The 15618-nt window shown below is 40.4% G+C and overlaps 2 protein-coding genes across 2 annotated transcripts in view; one reads left to right on the top strand and one right to left on the bottom strand.

Annotated features, from left to right (window-relative positions):
- The window catches only part of cebpz (CCAAT enhancer binding protein zeta), a 13271-nt gene extending 7997 nt beyond the window's left edge, over window positions 1-5274 (bottom strand). The window contains exons 1-9 of the mRNA XM_060866269.1: window positions 5065-5274; window positions 2830-4328; window positions 1870-2098; window positions 1617-1797; window positions 788-876; window positions 545-598; window positions 348-450; window positions 179-247; window positions 26-92 (exon numbers count right to left, since the gene is read on the bottom strand). Coding sequence (XP_060722252.1) covers window positions 26-92; window positions 179-247; window positions 348-450; window positions 545-598; window positions 788-876; window positions 1617-1797; window positions 1870-2098; window positions 2830-4328; window positions 5065-5226 — 2453 coding nt within the window. The 5' untranslated portion in view covers window positions 5227-5274. The remainder of the gene's footprint in view (window positions 1-25; window positions 93-178; window positions 248-347; window positions 451-544; window positions 599-787; window positions 877-1616; window positions 1798-1869; window positions 2099-2829; window positions 4329-5064) is intronic.
- Window positions 5275-5573: 299 nt separating this feature from the next.
- ndufaf7 (NADH:ubiquinone oxidoreductase complex assembly factor 7) lies at window positions 5574-15358 on the top strand. The gene is made up of 11 exons (XM_060866271.1): window positions 5574-5665; window positions 6083-6154; window positions 6293-6453; window positions 6994-7074; window positions 7745-7855; window positions 8648-8861; window positions 9994-10052; window positions 11196-11309; window positions 13096-13239; window positions 13810-13983; window positions 14462-15358. The coding sequence occupies exons 2-11, from the start codon at window positions 6085-6087 to the stop codon at window positions 14687-14689; spliced, it is 1356 nt and encodes a 451-aa protein (XP_060722254.1). The 5' UTR covers window positions 5574-5665; window positions 6083-6084; the 3' UTR covers window positions 14690-15358.
- The last annotated feature ends 260 nt before the right edge of the window (window positions 15359-15618 follow it).

Genomic DNA, 15618 nt, shown 5'->3' with positions numbered 1-15618 from the left:
AAGAGGTTACACCAGATACACACACCTGTAGAAGAACACCTCATCCACAGGGATCTGACTTTCCTCTTTGGCCAAATACTCCTCAGAGTTTACTGTAAAGCAAAAAAAACCCACACATTCCTTTTAATAATCTTACAAATGTTAGGTTTCAGTACTTCTAGTTGACTGAGACTCTCACCAGGTAATGAGCGGATGTTATTCGTGGTCTTTTTGTGTTTCGGCTGCATTACAGTCGCGTCTGTGTTTTCTGAGACAGAAGACAAAGCAGAGATCAGACGCACATTTCGACAACGTCTCAGTGTTTATAACGTCAGCAGAAAGAGAGCATGGTAAAATATTTTACGTACGTTTGCCCTTCATTTGTTTGGGGTTTCTGAACACGAATCGATCCAAGAACCTGATAAGCGTGAAGTCCTGTAGAGGATCCCCTGTGTACTGGATGTGCTGTCCCTGTCAGAGGAAAATAAAATCATGTGCATTGTAAAAACAATATATTGCCATATGATCATCAGTCAGTATTATGTTGCTACATTGAAATACTCACCTGCAAGATGGTTTTTGCGAAGAGAGCTACAGAAGGGTGGAAATGATCAGCGAGCTACAAGAGGCAAATGTACAGAGTGAATAACAGCAAGGCAGACATCAGCAGATTTTATGTTACTGACGAACATGTACAAATTTGTGCTTTTTGACAGGCTCATATGAACCACAAATTAGCCAATCAGTGACCAGACATAGACACCTGTGACTTGCAAGACACACCTCATCCAGCTCATTTGTGTCTTACCTTCTGCAGCTCCCAGAGTGTGCTGTGATTCGCTCCACAGTATAAAGGGTTTCTGTGCATGGGGTCATAAACCTCCAAATCCTTACCACCTGCATAAAGAAACACAGTTTTCCAAACAAGACCAAGATACATATGTGCATATTAATGATCATACTGCAAAAAACATGGAACCATACAGTAAGTGACACAATGATACAGCAAATCATGCATTAAATGACACAATGAGAGACAGAATCATACAGCGAGTGATACTGAATCATACAGTGAGTGAGTGAGTGAGTGGGACAGAATCATACAGCGAGTGATACTGAATCATACATTAAGTGACACTGTGAGTGGGACAGAATCATACAGCAAGTGATACTGAATCATACAGTAAGTGAGTGAGTGAGTGGGACAGAATCATACAGCAAGTGATACTGAATCATACATTAAGTGACACTGTGAGTGGGACAGAATCATACAGCAAGTGATACTGAATCATACAGTAAGTGACACTGTGAGTGGGACAGAATCATACAGCAAGTGATACTGAATCATACAGTAAGTGAGTGAGTGAGTGAGACAGAATCATACAGCAAGTGATACTGAATCATACAGTAAGTGAGTGAGTGAGTGGGACAGAATCATACAGCAAGTGATACTGAATCATACATTAAGTGACACTGAGTGGGACAGAATCATACAGCAAGTGATACTGAATCATACAGAACCTGCTCTGCCCAAAGCTTTATAAAAAACTGAGAATCTAAGAATCTAAAACTAAGAAACAGTAAAGGCAAAGAAACAAAATCACATATCACTACAGAAAATATCATTTCTTATTTACCCTCTAGGTTTTGGTGATGTACCCACGATGCAGCTGGTTTGATCTGCTGAGGCTGTTTGCACTGGTCCTCTTCAGTTTTATCCGCATCCACAAACCTTTCTTCATCGTCATCATCATCGTTAGTTTTCTTGTCATCCTCCTCCTCCCCTTTAAGGTCCTGAAACTTCTCCTCCTCTTCATCCTAATGAATTATCTATGTTATTGAGTACACAGGTTGAGGTACAGCATAATACCACCCTAAACAATGTCTTACCCCTTCTTGTAGGATGAGCTTAAGGCCAGGTTTGGCTTTCATGACCTCGGACACGAGGAAGAGCGCTCCGCAGGCAAACGTAGGGCCCTGCTCACAGCTCACTTGCAGCAGCCTCTTCACAAAGGCCTTAACACGGCGCAGGACGATGTCTGCTTTCAGAGATTTGTACAGCAGGTTGAGGAACATGCTCTGCCTCGAACTTACTGACAGACCAGGATCTAACAGTTTTCTGTAGAAAAAAGACACACACACGACAGTTACAATATTCATTTAACTTCGACTGTATTCCGATGAGCTGTGGCATTTTCTCTTCCCACCACCCATAAAGGATAATTATTTGAGACTGCCACTTTTTTACTGACAAAATGCATGACAGGGTTGTGCTGCACTTTAGTTTGCATGGTTTTGTCATGGTTTCCACATGCCTGCATGTTCCTGATTCTGTAAAATGATGTAAATAATACTAAGCCTTTAGCTTTTTACAATAGCACAGAATAGAACCATAAAACCTATGCTCAAGTCTCTCTTATAGCTGAATGAGAAAAGAAGATGACAACGCAGCTGATTACAAGCCTCCTGAGACACCAGGCCATAACTAACAGTCAGGATATGTAATCTTTACACCTGGGTTACTGATTTATCCCCATGTGCTGATCAGACATTATCTGGGAATATATCTACATTTATATTTACAGTATTTATAAGATGCTCTTATCCAGAGCGACAGAAGTGATTTAAAGTCTCATTCAGTCGCATGTAAAGTATCATTAGGTCACTATTAAGAATACCATCAGTCTAAAACTCTGTTGGAAGGAAATGTAGCAAGGAAACACACACATGTTTACAGTTTAGTCCACTTTCCTTTTGTTCCAGCTGCTGCAGAAAAGCTTTAATTAGTCATCTTCTGGTGAATACCTAGACACATGCAATGAATTCGTAACATACAGTATGTGCGCTTACTTGTAAAGGGCGACGTAGTATCGATCGGAAACGCTCTGCTGAGAATCCATAACCTGGAAGAGCAGCATGAGAGCTTGCACAGCTGTGCTGAACTTCACGATGTGCACCACTTTAAACAGCGTGTCCAGCTGCTCCCGGACCGTCTCATCTCCGGCCTTGGTGTATGGATAAGCCCTGTTGACGCCGCTCAGCAGCGCACCCAGCATCTTAGACTCCACCTCCTTCTTTTTGACGCAGAGACGGAAGAAGCTGAAGTAGATAGTGATGAGTTTGGTGGCAAGCTCGGCCTCGTCGTGGCTCAGCATCACCTGGTTGAGGAAGCAGGAGGCGTAATACTGAGCCTTGGCGCTTATGTTGGGTCTGAACATCAGACGCTCTACTTCGATGCACACCACCGATTTCATCAAGGGATGTTTATGAAGGAGTGTCTCCAGCAGATATGAGGCCTTTGAGGCAATTTTGTACTCTGGATCTCCCAGTTTGTTGACAACTTGCATCAGCAGGGCTTTCTCCTGCTCAGGCCGGTTGCAGAGCAGCTCAAGAGCTGTGGTCAGAGCTTTCATTTTGGTGGCCAGGACCGTATCGTGAGCCAAAGCGTCAAGAGCTATTACAAACTCAGCCAGCTGTAGCTTGAGAAGGTGCTCGAAGTACCAGAGGACAAGGCGCCGGTCTCGGACATCTCGGTTTCCACTCGCACGCTCCTCTAGCTGGTTAAACGGGCGTTGGGAGAAGCTCCGCAGTTTCCGATTCTCTGGGAGTAAATCAGACAACAGCAGCTCTTTAAGCGTGTCCAAAGCCATGAGGCCTTGCCTACGACTTCCTTTCTTCTTCATCATTGTGATCAGGCTCTCAATGTGCTCCAGACAGTGCACAGGAGCGTCCTGGATGAGCACAGTCATGGCTGCCATCCTGTCTGCCAGTGTCCCGGTCGAGACGACGCTCTTCATCCAGACTGTGTTTGCTCCTTTCTGTAGGATTTTCTTATTTTTGTAAAGATTTGTTTCAGCCTCTAGAAGCTTCTGAGCCAAAGCTTTGTACCGAGAAATCTGTGATTCGTCCTGAGCACAAGTGCTAGTCTCAGAAGTGTAGTCTATGTCATACCATTTTCCTCCAGGCTTGACCAATAGAACCTGACGGGGGTAAAATTCAAAAAGGTCGGCTTCTTTTTGCTTGGCTTTTTTGCTTGTTTTTTTGGACTCGCTCTTCTTCGGCTCGGCTTCTTGCTCGACTCCGAGCGTCTTGCTGGACTCCACTTTAGAGGCATCTTTTTTCTTGCTCTTCTTTTCCGCAATGGGTTTGGATTGTTTCTCTTTGTTTTGTTCTTCCTTCTCATCCTCATCTTCATCTTCAACAACCATCTGTCCTGAATAGGACTGGATTCCCAGTTTGGTGATAAACTCTTGTAGCTCACCTTCCTCCAATTCATCGATCGCACCTTTCTTTCCACCATTTACCAGCTCGTTACTGTCATCAACTGCAGAAAGCATGACGTAGTCTGCCTGTTGATAAAGCAAAACACAAGCAGGTTCAGTATATTTGTCTATTTAGACCTTATTGGACATGCAGTGCACTATAACAAGGAGCACAACATGATATTTAACATTAACTATCGCTAGTGGAGAAAGCAGGGACTTGTTGGAGTTGTTCATTTGATGTTATTTAATAAACTCAACCAAAAACAAAACAGCATGTTATATGTTTTAATGTTTTATAACTGACATTATGATGAACGGACATTTGATGAAGGGCTTTTAACAAAAGGAAACGTACGCTGGATTTTTACTATAATTTCAGTATTTACTAAAATACTTTAAAATGACCTCCTAGATCCTTCTTTCGTGATCATACAGTTGTATATTTCTCTTTTTTTCACAGTTAACACTGGATTTACAGCATTTAGCACACACCCTTATCCAGAGTGACTGATCTTTTTATGTCAGTTTATACACCCGAGTGATTGAGGGTTAAGGGCCTTGTTCAGGGGCCCAACATTGACAGCTTGGTGGACGTGGGATTCGAACCCGTGACCTTCTGATCAGTAGTCCAACATCTTAACCACTAGGTTACATACTTTTTATTTAACGTCTTCATAATTATTGTCACTTTAGTATCATCACAGTAAAATTAAGTCCCTGTTGTGCTTTACAGATAATTCCTTTAACTCCAGCTACAACTGGGCACTTTGCAGGTTCCCACGTGGGTTCATGGCGCAGGGGATGAAACCCAGAGCTTTACCTTAGTGCCTCCCAAACGTAGCACATCATCCAGGGTAAATTCATCTTCCTCTTTCTGGCCCTCATCACTCCCGCTGTCGTTGTTGTCGTTTTTAATCGTGTCGTCTTCGTTTTGTTTAAATCTTCCAGCTTTCTCTGGCCGCCGCTTGCCTTTCGGAGCCATGCTGGAAATAAAAAAAAATCAACACGCACCGGCTCCGTTCCAAACGACACCCTATTGAGCATAAAGTGCACTACTCTATTGCGCGAGCTCACTTAAGTCGCACCCTACTTAGGGAATCTATCAAGGGCGGTAGTAGATTATTTGAGACTGGTGTTGGAAAAGGCGAAGGTCCTGGAAGATCAAAAATCGTGACGCATTTAAGTAAGCTACGAAAATGTACGTACTATGTACGTGTAATGTACTATTATTAATGATCTTTCACTGTAAATAATGTTGGTTTTGATATTTTATGGTTATAAATGTTAACAAAATTAAAGCTGGACGGTTTTGTTTTACGGTGTAATAAGATTTTTTTTACAGCAAAGGTCAGAGAGGAAATTATCCAATCATGATCAAGGAAGTGCGCATGCGTGTTAGAGTAGTATTCTGACGAGTTCAGGTAACGTGCTTTTTTATTTACCTTGAGTGTGTGTGTGTGTGTGTGTGTGTGTGTGTGTGTGTGTGTGTGTGTGTGTGTGTGTGTGTGTGTGTGTGTGTGTGTGTGTGTGTGTGTCTGTGTCTGTGTCTGTGTCTGTGTCTGTGTGTGTGTGTGTCTGTGTCTGTGTCTGTGTCTGTGTCTGTGTGTAAGTGTGTGACTGTGAGTGTGTGAGTGTGTGAGTGTGAGACTGTGTGTGTGTGTGTGTGTGCGCATGATTTTCTGATCTGCAACTGTTTATTATTAGTATTCATCTGAAACAATAGTAGAAGCAAAAAGACTCTTAATAAATCAGTTGTATTAAAAACAATGATGAAGTTTAATGTTAGTGTTAATTAGTAACAGTCTTTGTGATCCTGAGTGCAATTTTATTTTCCAAAGAAATGGAGACAATTCAGAAGCTGATCAACATTAGCAGGACATCAGTGTGTTTTCTTACCCCATCACTGAAAGGTAAGAAGGTTTTTCATACTCATTATTCCCTTTATTTCCATTTACAACATGCAAAGAAGTGTCTTGATCTGATACATTAGTGAGTGTGGGTGAGTTTTTATCATTTACCTTTCACATAAAACATAAAATATGTTCCAGCTCCCTGGACCAGGATGTTGAGTCGAAGCTGTTCCAGCTCTTCATCAGAGAAACAGTCTCCTCGTCCCTCAATACTGAGGCATCTGGTGTCCAAAATCATAGCCACGGGTCCCATCACTGTGGCTGAGTACATGCGTGAAGTTCTAACTAACCCAGTCTCGGTACGTGTCTGCGTCTCACATCATCGTCAATGTAAACGTGCAGCGTCTCTCATTCAGTCACAGAATTCTGTTGCATTTTATACTACAGCAGTTCTTGATTGGTCAAAAGGATTTGATTTATTCTCAGGTATCTCAGGTTAATATTTCGGCACTCATTCTAATATACTAACATTCTAATAACACGTCTTTGGGACAGAGCACTTAACTTAAAGAGTAAGAGAAAATGAGAGATGAGAGTTTATAGCTACTATAATGTAAGACATAAAACTTGTCTTGTCTCATAGGCGTTCAGTTAAATGTAACTATAAATGGATAAAAAGTAAGAAGTCTCTTGTAATGAATTAAAATTTTAAATATGAGCAAATTGCTGCAGTCGTAAAGGAATACAACACATTGGTGTGTGGCGTTATAGATAATTTATTAACTGCGTGGTTCCACCAGAAGCATCACGCCATCTGTTGGTTATTTTTCTGTAACACTGTGGTTTTATCATCAGATTTTATTATTTACACCACTAATGTTTGTGTATCTTCTCAACAGGGATATTATGTGAAGAATGACATGCTGGGAGCTGACGGAGATTTTATAACATCTCCAGAAATAAGCCAGATTTTCGGAGAGGTTTGTCATTTCCTTTTTTTTTGTGATTCTCCGGTATTCTCCAGGAGTGGGATATATTAGGCAACAGAAAAATGGGCACGGTTACCTGTGGAAGAGATGGCATCAGGATACACTATGGGTAAACAGGCAAGCCATCAAAGGCTCTGTGATGCTCTGGGTAATGTTCCTTGGGTCCTGGCATTCGTGTGGATGCTACTTTTTAATTGTACCACCTACCTAAACATTATTGCAGACCAAGTGCACCCCTTGGCTCATTCAGCAGGATAATCCTCCCTGACACACTGCAAAAACTGTTCAGGAATGGCTTAAGGAAGGTGTTTACTTAAAATTCCCCAAATCTCAGTTCTATCAAGCATCTGTTTTGGTCACAGCTGTTTTGGTGGCACAAGAAGGACCGAGGCACATGGCATATGGTTTTAATGTTATGGTTGATTGATGTACATAACTGTGACTTCAGTTAATTTTTGCTTAAAAATAAAAAATCTTGTTTGGTGTTGGATCTTTGATTTTGTGCTAATGCTTCAACAAGGGAAGATCCAACACCAAACAAGATTTTGTTGATTGAATATATTTTGGGAGATGAACACAAATTCTCTCTCTCTCTCTCTCTCTCTCTCTCTCTCTCTCTCTCTCACTCTCTCTCTGTCTCTGTGTCTCTCTTTCATTGTAGTTGCTTGGGGTCTGGTGTGTTAGCGAGTGGATGGCTGCAGGGAAACCCAAAACGTTTCAGCTTGTAGAACTCGGACCTGGACGAGGCTCCTTGACCAGTGACATACTGAGGGTAAAAAGCTGCATTTCTTTAGCCATCTGTATTCTGTTCTCATTTTTTAATGTCTGGGTAGGGGTTTAGAACTATAGCACAAAAATGCCACTGTATGTACAGTAAATGCTTAAAGCACTCTTTATGCACACGACAATAAACTTGAAACTATTGGACTTGTATACTTTATGTGCCATTCTAAAATCGCAATGGTTGGAAAAATGATATAAATTCCCGAAGCACCACATCTCCATCTATACCTGCATGAACATTTACCAAAGTTTTCATTAAATACTGAACTTTAAGTCAAGCCAGTGTGAGTTCATTCAGTGTTGCGACTCGTATCCACAGAAACAGATAAAATGAATCATCAAATCAGTAACATTCATTCCTGCGTTTTAAGGAAAAGGTTTATCCTGCTAAGGGTTGTGCTAGATGCTGAGTTTATCCCATTGACTGATTGATTGAACTACATCCTGGATGCATGAATGTATTCTGGTGTGAGTCGTTTTGTCTGATTCATCTAAACGAATCATTCCCAAAGTATGACTCAGTTGCGATTTAGTTATTGCTAATCTGTTCTTACTATGTAGAACCTTATAATATTTTGTTTCCTTTTTGGAATTTGCTGTAAAATCCAATTACGATACCTAGAAATATTAACAATCCATATTTGTTTAGAGGTCAGGTTTACTGAACAGTAGAGGGCGCAAGTGAGCTTTTTTAACCAGTTCTTTTTTTTTTTTTTTTTTGTCACTTGCTCCTGATTATTCAGATCAGTCTTTTAAACTAAATTGTGGGGGTGTGGTGCAGGTCTTCAGTCAGCTACAGTCAGTTCTCTGTGGAGTGTCAGTGTCTGTTCACCTGGTGGAGGTGAGCCCAAAGCTAAGTGAAGTCCAGGCTCACTCTCTAGTTGGAGGAACCACTCAGGTGTGTGTGAGTGAGGAAGAGTCTGTGTATCGCACTGGCACCACACACACCGGCGTTCCTGTGTCGTGGTACCGCAGGACAGATGACATTCCCAGAGGTAGGCAATAGCATCATGCATTAACACTGAAATGTTTTTTTCACACTTTTTTCCACACAGTTTTCACTAGTGTTTGTGTGTGTTTGTGAGTGTGTGTGTTTGTGAGTGTGTGTGTTTGTGAGTGAGTGTGAGTTTGTGTGAGTGTGTGAGTGAGTGTGTGAGTGAGTGTGTGAGTGAGTGTGTGAGTGAGTGAGTGAGTGTGTGAGTGAGTGTGTGAGTGAGTGTGTGAGTGAGTGTGTGAGTGAGTGAGTGAGTGTGTGAGTGAGTGTGTGAGTGAGTGTGTGAGTGAGTGTGTGAGTGAGTGTGTGAGTGAGTGAGTGAGTGTGTGAGTGAGTGTGTGTGTGTGTGTGAGTGAGTGTGTGAGTGAGTGTGTGAGTGTGTGAGTGTGTGTGTGTGAGTGTGTGTGTGTGAGTGAGTGTGTGAGTGAGTGAGTGTGTGAGTGAGTGTGTGAGTGAGTGTGTGAGTGAGTGTGTGAGTGAGTGTGTGAGTGAGTGTGTGAGTGAGTGTGTGAGTGAGTGTGTGAGTGAGTGTGTGAGTGAGTGAGTGTGTGAGTGAGTGAGTGAGTGTGTGAGTGAGTGTGTGAGTGAGATGGTCAAGAGTTTCAAAAAATTTCCCCAGGACTGAGAAGGGAACTGAAAATAGAAGTTTGTAATATAGAAGTTGAAGTGCAATATATATAGTGTGTAAAGTGTATATGGTGTCCTTTAAGAGAAGGGTCTGAATTTTTAAGTATATGTGGTTAGGTGTGTGTGATTCTTACTGTATTGCTTCAGTGTTTAGTGCTTTTTAAAACATGTCTCTCATGTGATGAGATATTGTAGTTGTAAATTTGTGTTTTGTAGTTAAATAACAAAACGAAACAATTACCCTAAGACTTTTGATTATAATTTTTCTCAATCCAGATCAATTTGAGTGGTAATCATCCATCTGTTGCAGTCGTGGTGAATAGAAAAGACATGAAACATTTTGCATTACATAGACTTTTGCTCAAATCTGTCTGTAATCTAGATAATAAAGATCATAATAAATTTCTAGCTGTAGGCTATAATCAATAGTAAACCTTTAAGATACGAAGTTCGTTTTAAGCGAATGTTTTTTTTTTTAATGTTTTCTTTATTGTTGTTTCCAACAGGCTTCAGTATTTTCTTGGCTCATGAGTTTTTTGACGCGCTGCCCATTCACAAGTTTCAGGTAAACATCGGGTTGTGTGTCTCACCTCATATGTGTGAAAAATAAATTTCACAGAACACAAAATGTTGTAGCAGTGTTTTAGTGTGATAGATTGGCCGTTATTCATCACTGTTCATGTAGAACAAACACAGAGTCAAGCTCATTGAATGACGTATGATTGAATTTTCTTCTGAAACTGTCTAAAACATCAAAATGATCAGTGATTTGAGTGCGAATAAAGAAGCAGTTTGAGTTATGTGGACACAAGCTCCGCCCAACAGGTCCTTAGTTACATTTTGTGTAGTCTCAGTATCAGGCATCATGCACACAAGCCGTTTCAAACACTTCAGGAGATACAGAACTCGGTATCTGATTGGATGATAGAGTCTACAGGATTTCTAGGTTCTGTTGTTTTTAACTGACAAAGACATCACGGTGCTTTACGTCTCTCATGGAAGACGGAAGCCGTCGTGTTTGCAGCTGTGATAACGAGTGTTTCTGGGGATCAGCTAAACGCTGGATTTTCCAAATAGTTCACACTATAAACTCATTAATGTGCACTTTCTTAAAGGAACGATCTGTAGTAGCTCGCTGGTCTATTTTTGCAGGGACATCTGCAAAACTTTACATTTTCACACCCTTAAACATGATGCTGAACAAAAACAAACTGCGATTGGTTGTTTTACCTGTCAGTCAGATGCCCACTTTGGTGATCTTTGGCCAGTAAAAGCTGCTGTAGAATCCAGAACTTCTGCCATCAGTCTGAAACGTATTTGGGGAACAAGACAGCTCAGTGGTTAGCATATTTAACTCGCACCTCGGGGGTTGCATGTTGTCCCCTTGCTTCAGAGTTTCCTCTCCTAGTCCAAAGTCATGAGTGTGTGGGCACCTCAGGCAGTGTGTCCTTCAATCCCCTGGGATCAGCTTCAGGGCATCTGTAACCCAGTGTACGATAAGCACCACAGAAAATGGATGGATGGATGGACGTTGTTTTTATGCAGGATTTGAGATACTAAGCCAATAAAAAGAAATCATTCAATAGACTACAGTTATCGAATATCTCAATATAGAAGTCAATCAGTAAATGAACAGAGTTTCAAGGAAGGAAATGAATGCTGGAACTTGTTAAATGCTGAAATTGTGCTTTTTGTTTTAATAATAAAGCGAACGGAGAAGGGTTGGAGAGAGGTGATGGTTGATATCGACCCTGACAAACGCGATAAGCTCAGATTTGTGGTGTTTCCTGCTCCTACACTCGCATCTACTACACTCATACAAGTAAGTACTCGATCTTTAAAAGCTCTGTCATACTTCATGTACCTTGCTTGACAAACTTTTCTACCTCATCTCAAGATCTTTTAAGGCACAAGAAGTTTCCTCTTTCTATATATGTCGATGTATAAATGTTGGAAGTTCACTAGTAGTATCTGGGCAAAAAGCAGGGCAGAGCAGCAGACTATCAGTTATGCAAATAGATTTGAAAACTAAGATATTTTCTGATGGAATCAGACTATGGAACATCTGGTTTATATTTAAGCCATTCATTTGACTGATACATCAGAAGTGTGTGGGCTGGCAGTGTTTTGTGTAAGCTGCCGGAGGCTTACGTCATGTGTGCATGCCTGCTTTAAAGTCATGCCTCGTGGTTTAAAAACAGGAGTTTGCATGCCAAAATATGTGACCTCATGCAGTACCGGTGCTCTTTGAATGTGGAATTCACTCTCAGCTCTTTTCATTTGAAGCTTTAATTTGAGAGTTGATTTAATTCAGTTCAATTAATTTATTTGTATATCACTTAACAGTTCACATTGTCTCAAAGCAGCTTTACAGAAGTATAGAAACAGATTGATTTTGAAAATGCAGTTTCTATTTATCTTTAACATTTATCCCTAATGAACAAGCCTAAGGCATTAGTGGCAAGGAAAAACTCCCTGAGACGATATGAGAGAAACCTTGAGAGGAACCAGACTCTGAAGGGAACCTCTTCCTGACTTTGGTGACACTGGACAGGAAATAATATAAATGTACTGTAAATAATGTCCTTTCTACATCGGTTTGTAATTGAGTGGAATTGTACAACCAGAGCTCCTGAGGAACTAACAGGTCAGGGTCATTTCAGAGTTCATCACAGACACAACACTAACTCCTTCCTGCTGAAGTCTTCAATAGATCGCTGATGAAGATCCGACCAGAAAGCTGACTGACACAACAGTGGTTCAATGACGGTGTGACATGTTTAAGACATTGAAAATGTCCTGTGTGTATTGAACTTTCTGATTGGCTGACAGGTGTACATGGTATTTTCTTATGTCATGATATATAACAGATTTAAAAGTTATAAGTTCAAAATCTCACATTTGTTCGGACATTATTTATAATATTTATAATCACATTCTCCAGCATAACTCAGATGACAATGGTTTCCTTCTGAGCCAGGTTCCTCTCATGGTTCCTTCCTCATATCGTCTCAGGGAGTTTTTCCTTGTCACTGTTGCCTCAGGCTTGCTCATTAAAAATAAATATAAATTCATTTTACACTTTGTCATTCAACAGGAGGATTCAGCTAGCATGTGTTTAGACTTTTATTATATTAGAAAGGCAGAGTGACAGCAGAAATATGACACAACTTTCAGGAATATTAGCATCACTCTTGGATATGTTGTTAAATGACTACGAATTAAAATACGTTAGTACTAAATTCATACTGTTACTAAAAATTGGGTGCGTTCAACATATACTAACACACCAATAAACTAACTAATGTTAAAACTGTTCAGCTAGCCTACACTAAGGCTTTATCTTGTATAAAGATTTCAACATTTTTCACAATAAGTTACTGATTTCTGATCTCACATGAGATCCAAATAGCCGCCCCACTTATCTAGAGTTTATTCGATGTAATATCACTGTTGTCTAGAACTCATTTTATGTTATTCGAACTTGATAAAGGCTATAAATTATACCAACGATCCTGTCTTTATTATCCTTACAAGTCATTACTCTTTATTAATTTATGTCGGTCTGTTATGTTTTCTTCATTTAACAACTGTTCATCATTACTCAGGCAGATGAACCACGGCAACACGTGGAGGTTTGCGCTGAAGGCGGAGTCATTGTTCAGAAACTGGCTGCTCGGATCTCTGAGGACGGGGGTGCAGCACTGATCGCAGACTACGGCCACAATGGAACGAAGACGGACACATTCCGAGTGAGCTTCCTGCTAATGAATAGTTCATTCAGTTTCAGCCTGTGGTTGAGGCCATGCCCACTTTTTACCCTGTGACATTAGGAACCTGGGGGTCAAATGTCCTTGGGTGTAATCGATGAGCCTAATTCAGTCCGTCTGCCTTTCAAACCAAGAAAGGCTGTGTATGTTCCTGTAGGAGTCATTTAGAGCAACAAGAAACAGTTCTTTGAAAAATTTTCTTGCTACACAGAAACTAATAGCCGTTGTCAGTGCACATTCACAGCTGTATGCCCCAGTTTATGGAACGCATCAGCTCTGCCATGTCAGTGTGTCTACTAGGTACAAAATGCACATATTTTACCTCATATTACACTCACAACTCCGTCCAGGGTGTATCCTGCCTTGATGCCCAATGACGCCTGAGATAGGCACAGGCTCCCCGTGACCTGAGGTAGTTCGGATAAGCGGTAGAAGATGAATGAATGAATGAATTACACTCACATAATACACAAACACTCTTACTGTGTACCAGCAATATGAAGTCAAATATTCCTTCTAAACATACCTTAAGATTTTTTTTCTCCTCTGAAGGGTTTTAAAGGACACAAACTGCATGACGTGCTCCAGGATCCGGGCAGCGCAGACCTGACTGCAGATGTTGACTTTAGTTATCTGAAGAAGATGGCTGGAGAAGCCATGGTCTGCTTCGGACCTATCACACAGAAAGACTTTCTCAAGAACATGGGCATCGATGCACGCCTGCAGGTCAGGACCAACCATCACACACAATCTATAAATCAATCAATAAATCAGCGGTGTAAACAACTGGACCAGTCTCTTTAATTCACTATTGCATGACTTCTATACCTTCTATCATAGACTTGTTATAACATTACAGCTGCCATAATTCTGTAGTGAATTCTTGGAAGGTACTTCTTCTTTCTTTCTCTCTCTTTTCTTTCTTTCTTTCTTTCTTTCTTTTTTTTTCATATTTCCAATATATAATTTACAATAAAGCATCTCATACATGACACTTCTGTTTTTTTCTCCCAGAGCTTGGTTGAACAATAGAACATTCACATGTGTGAATGTGTGTTATTTGTGTGCTTAAGGGAAAACACATACACACACACAAAATGCAAACAGTATTAAACAGAGACATTCAGTCATTCATACCTGCTCCTATGGTTTAGTATAAAAAAACAGTCTGACCTCTGACTCCTCTGGTGGTTTCTAACCCTAGGTTCTGTTGAGAAGCTGTAAAGACTCCTCCACCCAAGCTCAGCTCCTTCATGGCTACAGCATGCTGACAGATCCAGAGAAAATGGGCCACAGATTTCAGTTCATGTCACTACTGCATCCCAGTCGCCTGGCTCAGCCAGAGGAAGAGAAAGGAGTCAGGATGCAGAGGAGGACTAAGAGCACGGCACCGCTTCCTGTCGCTGGGTTCACTGAGCTCGGACTAAACTGAAAGCTGACTCTAATCCCATCACTTTTTCACAGTAATGCAGAAACTGTCCTACAGTTCACATTTCTGTCCTATTTTTGTATATTTATCCTTAGAAAACGAACACAAGCAGTACAGTAAGATTAAGAGTCAGGGAATGGATTATATTTGCTGAGCAACATAAGTATTTTGGAGCACACTTTTTTCCACTAATCCAATCATCCACCATGGATGAGAAGCTTGTTCAGATAACAGAGCATCATACAGGCTTCTCTACAGACTGTACAAGTAAAACTGTACACAAATAAACATACACAGCACAGTTAGAACTGATGCTTAACTGTCTCTAATGGATTTCAAGTAGATTACATTTCTCAAAGTGTAATGTGGTCCTTATTTGTTGCACACAGAACTATTTCTGCTGTTGGTGTGTGTGTGTATATATTTATTTATATGTTTTTTATATATATATATATATATATATATATATAAATTCCTTGTTTTTTAAGATAAAGTGCTGTGTTCTTAGATGCACAGAGTTTTATATGACTTAATTGGGTGTAGTCATTTCATGCTTAGCCAGAACAATTTGCTACTTATTTATCATACTTTGGTTAACAGAAAGGAAAATGTTATATGTTGATATGATAACTCGGTATAACATATTGGTTAATTATATTATAAAAGGCAAAAGCTTTCTATCTAAATTTTGTTTTTCTCCTAGCAAACTAGGAGATTAAAATAGCTATACTAATGTTAACTAACTTACTAGCGTTTGCTTAAATTACAAAATAACAGTAGCCCTGCTACTTGTCCCAGCATTAGCCTAATTCTTATTAGCTATAGTATTAGCCTAGCTAAATACACGGCTAGCTTGTTAGTTAAGTCAACTATCCATTATCTTCTAAGTTAAAAAGCAACTGCTGTGGAAATTATATTAGCTAAGCTCTTTA

The sequence above is a fragment of the Tachysurus vachellii genome, chromosome 3 (assembly GCF_030014155.1).
Source record: "Tachysurus vachellii isolate PV-2020 chromosome 3, HZAU_Pvac_v1, whole genome shotgun sequence".
Taxonomy (NCBI): domain Eukaryota; kingdom Metazoa; phylum Chordata; class Actinopteri; order Siluriformes; family Bagridae; genus Tachysurus; species Tachysurus vachellii.
Note: the sequence above shows the minus strand (reverse complement) of the source record. Positions and strands in the feature narration are given on the sequence as shown.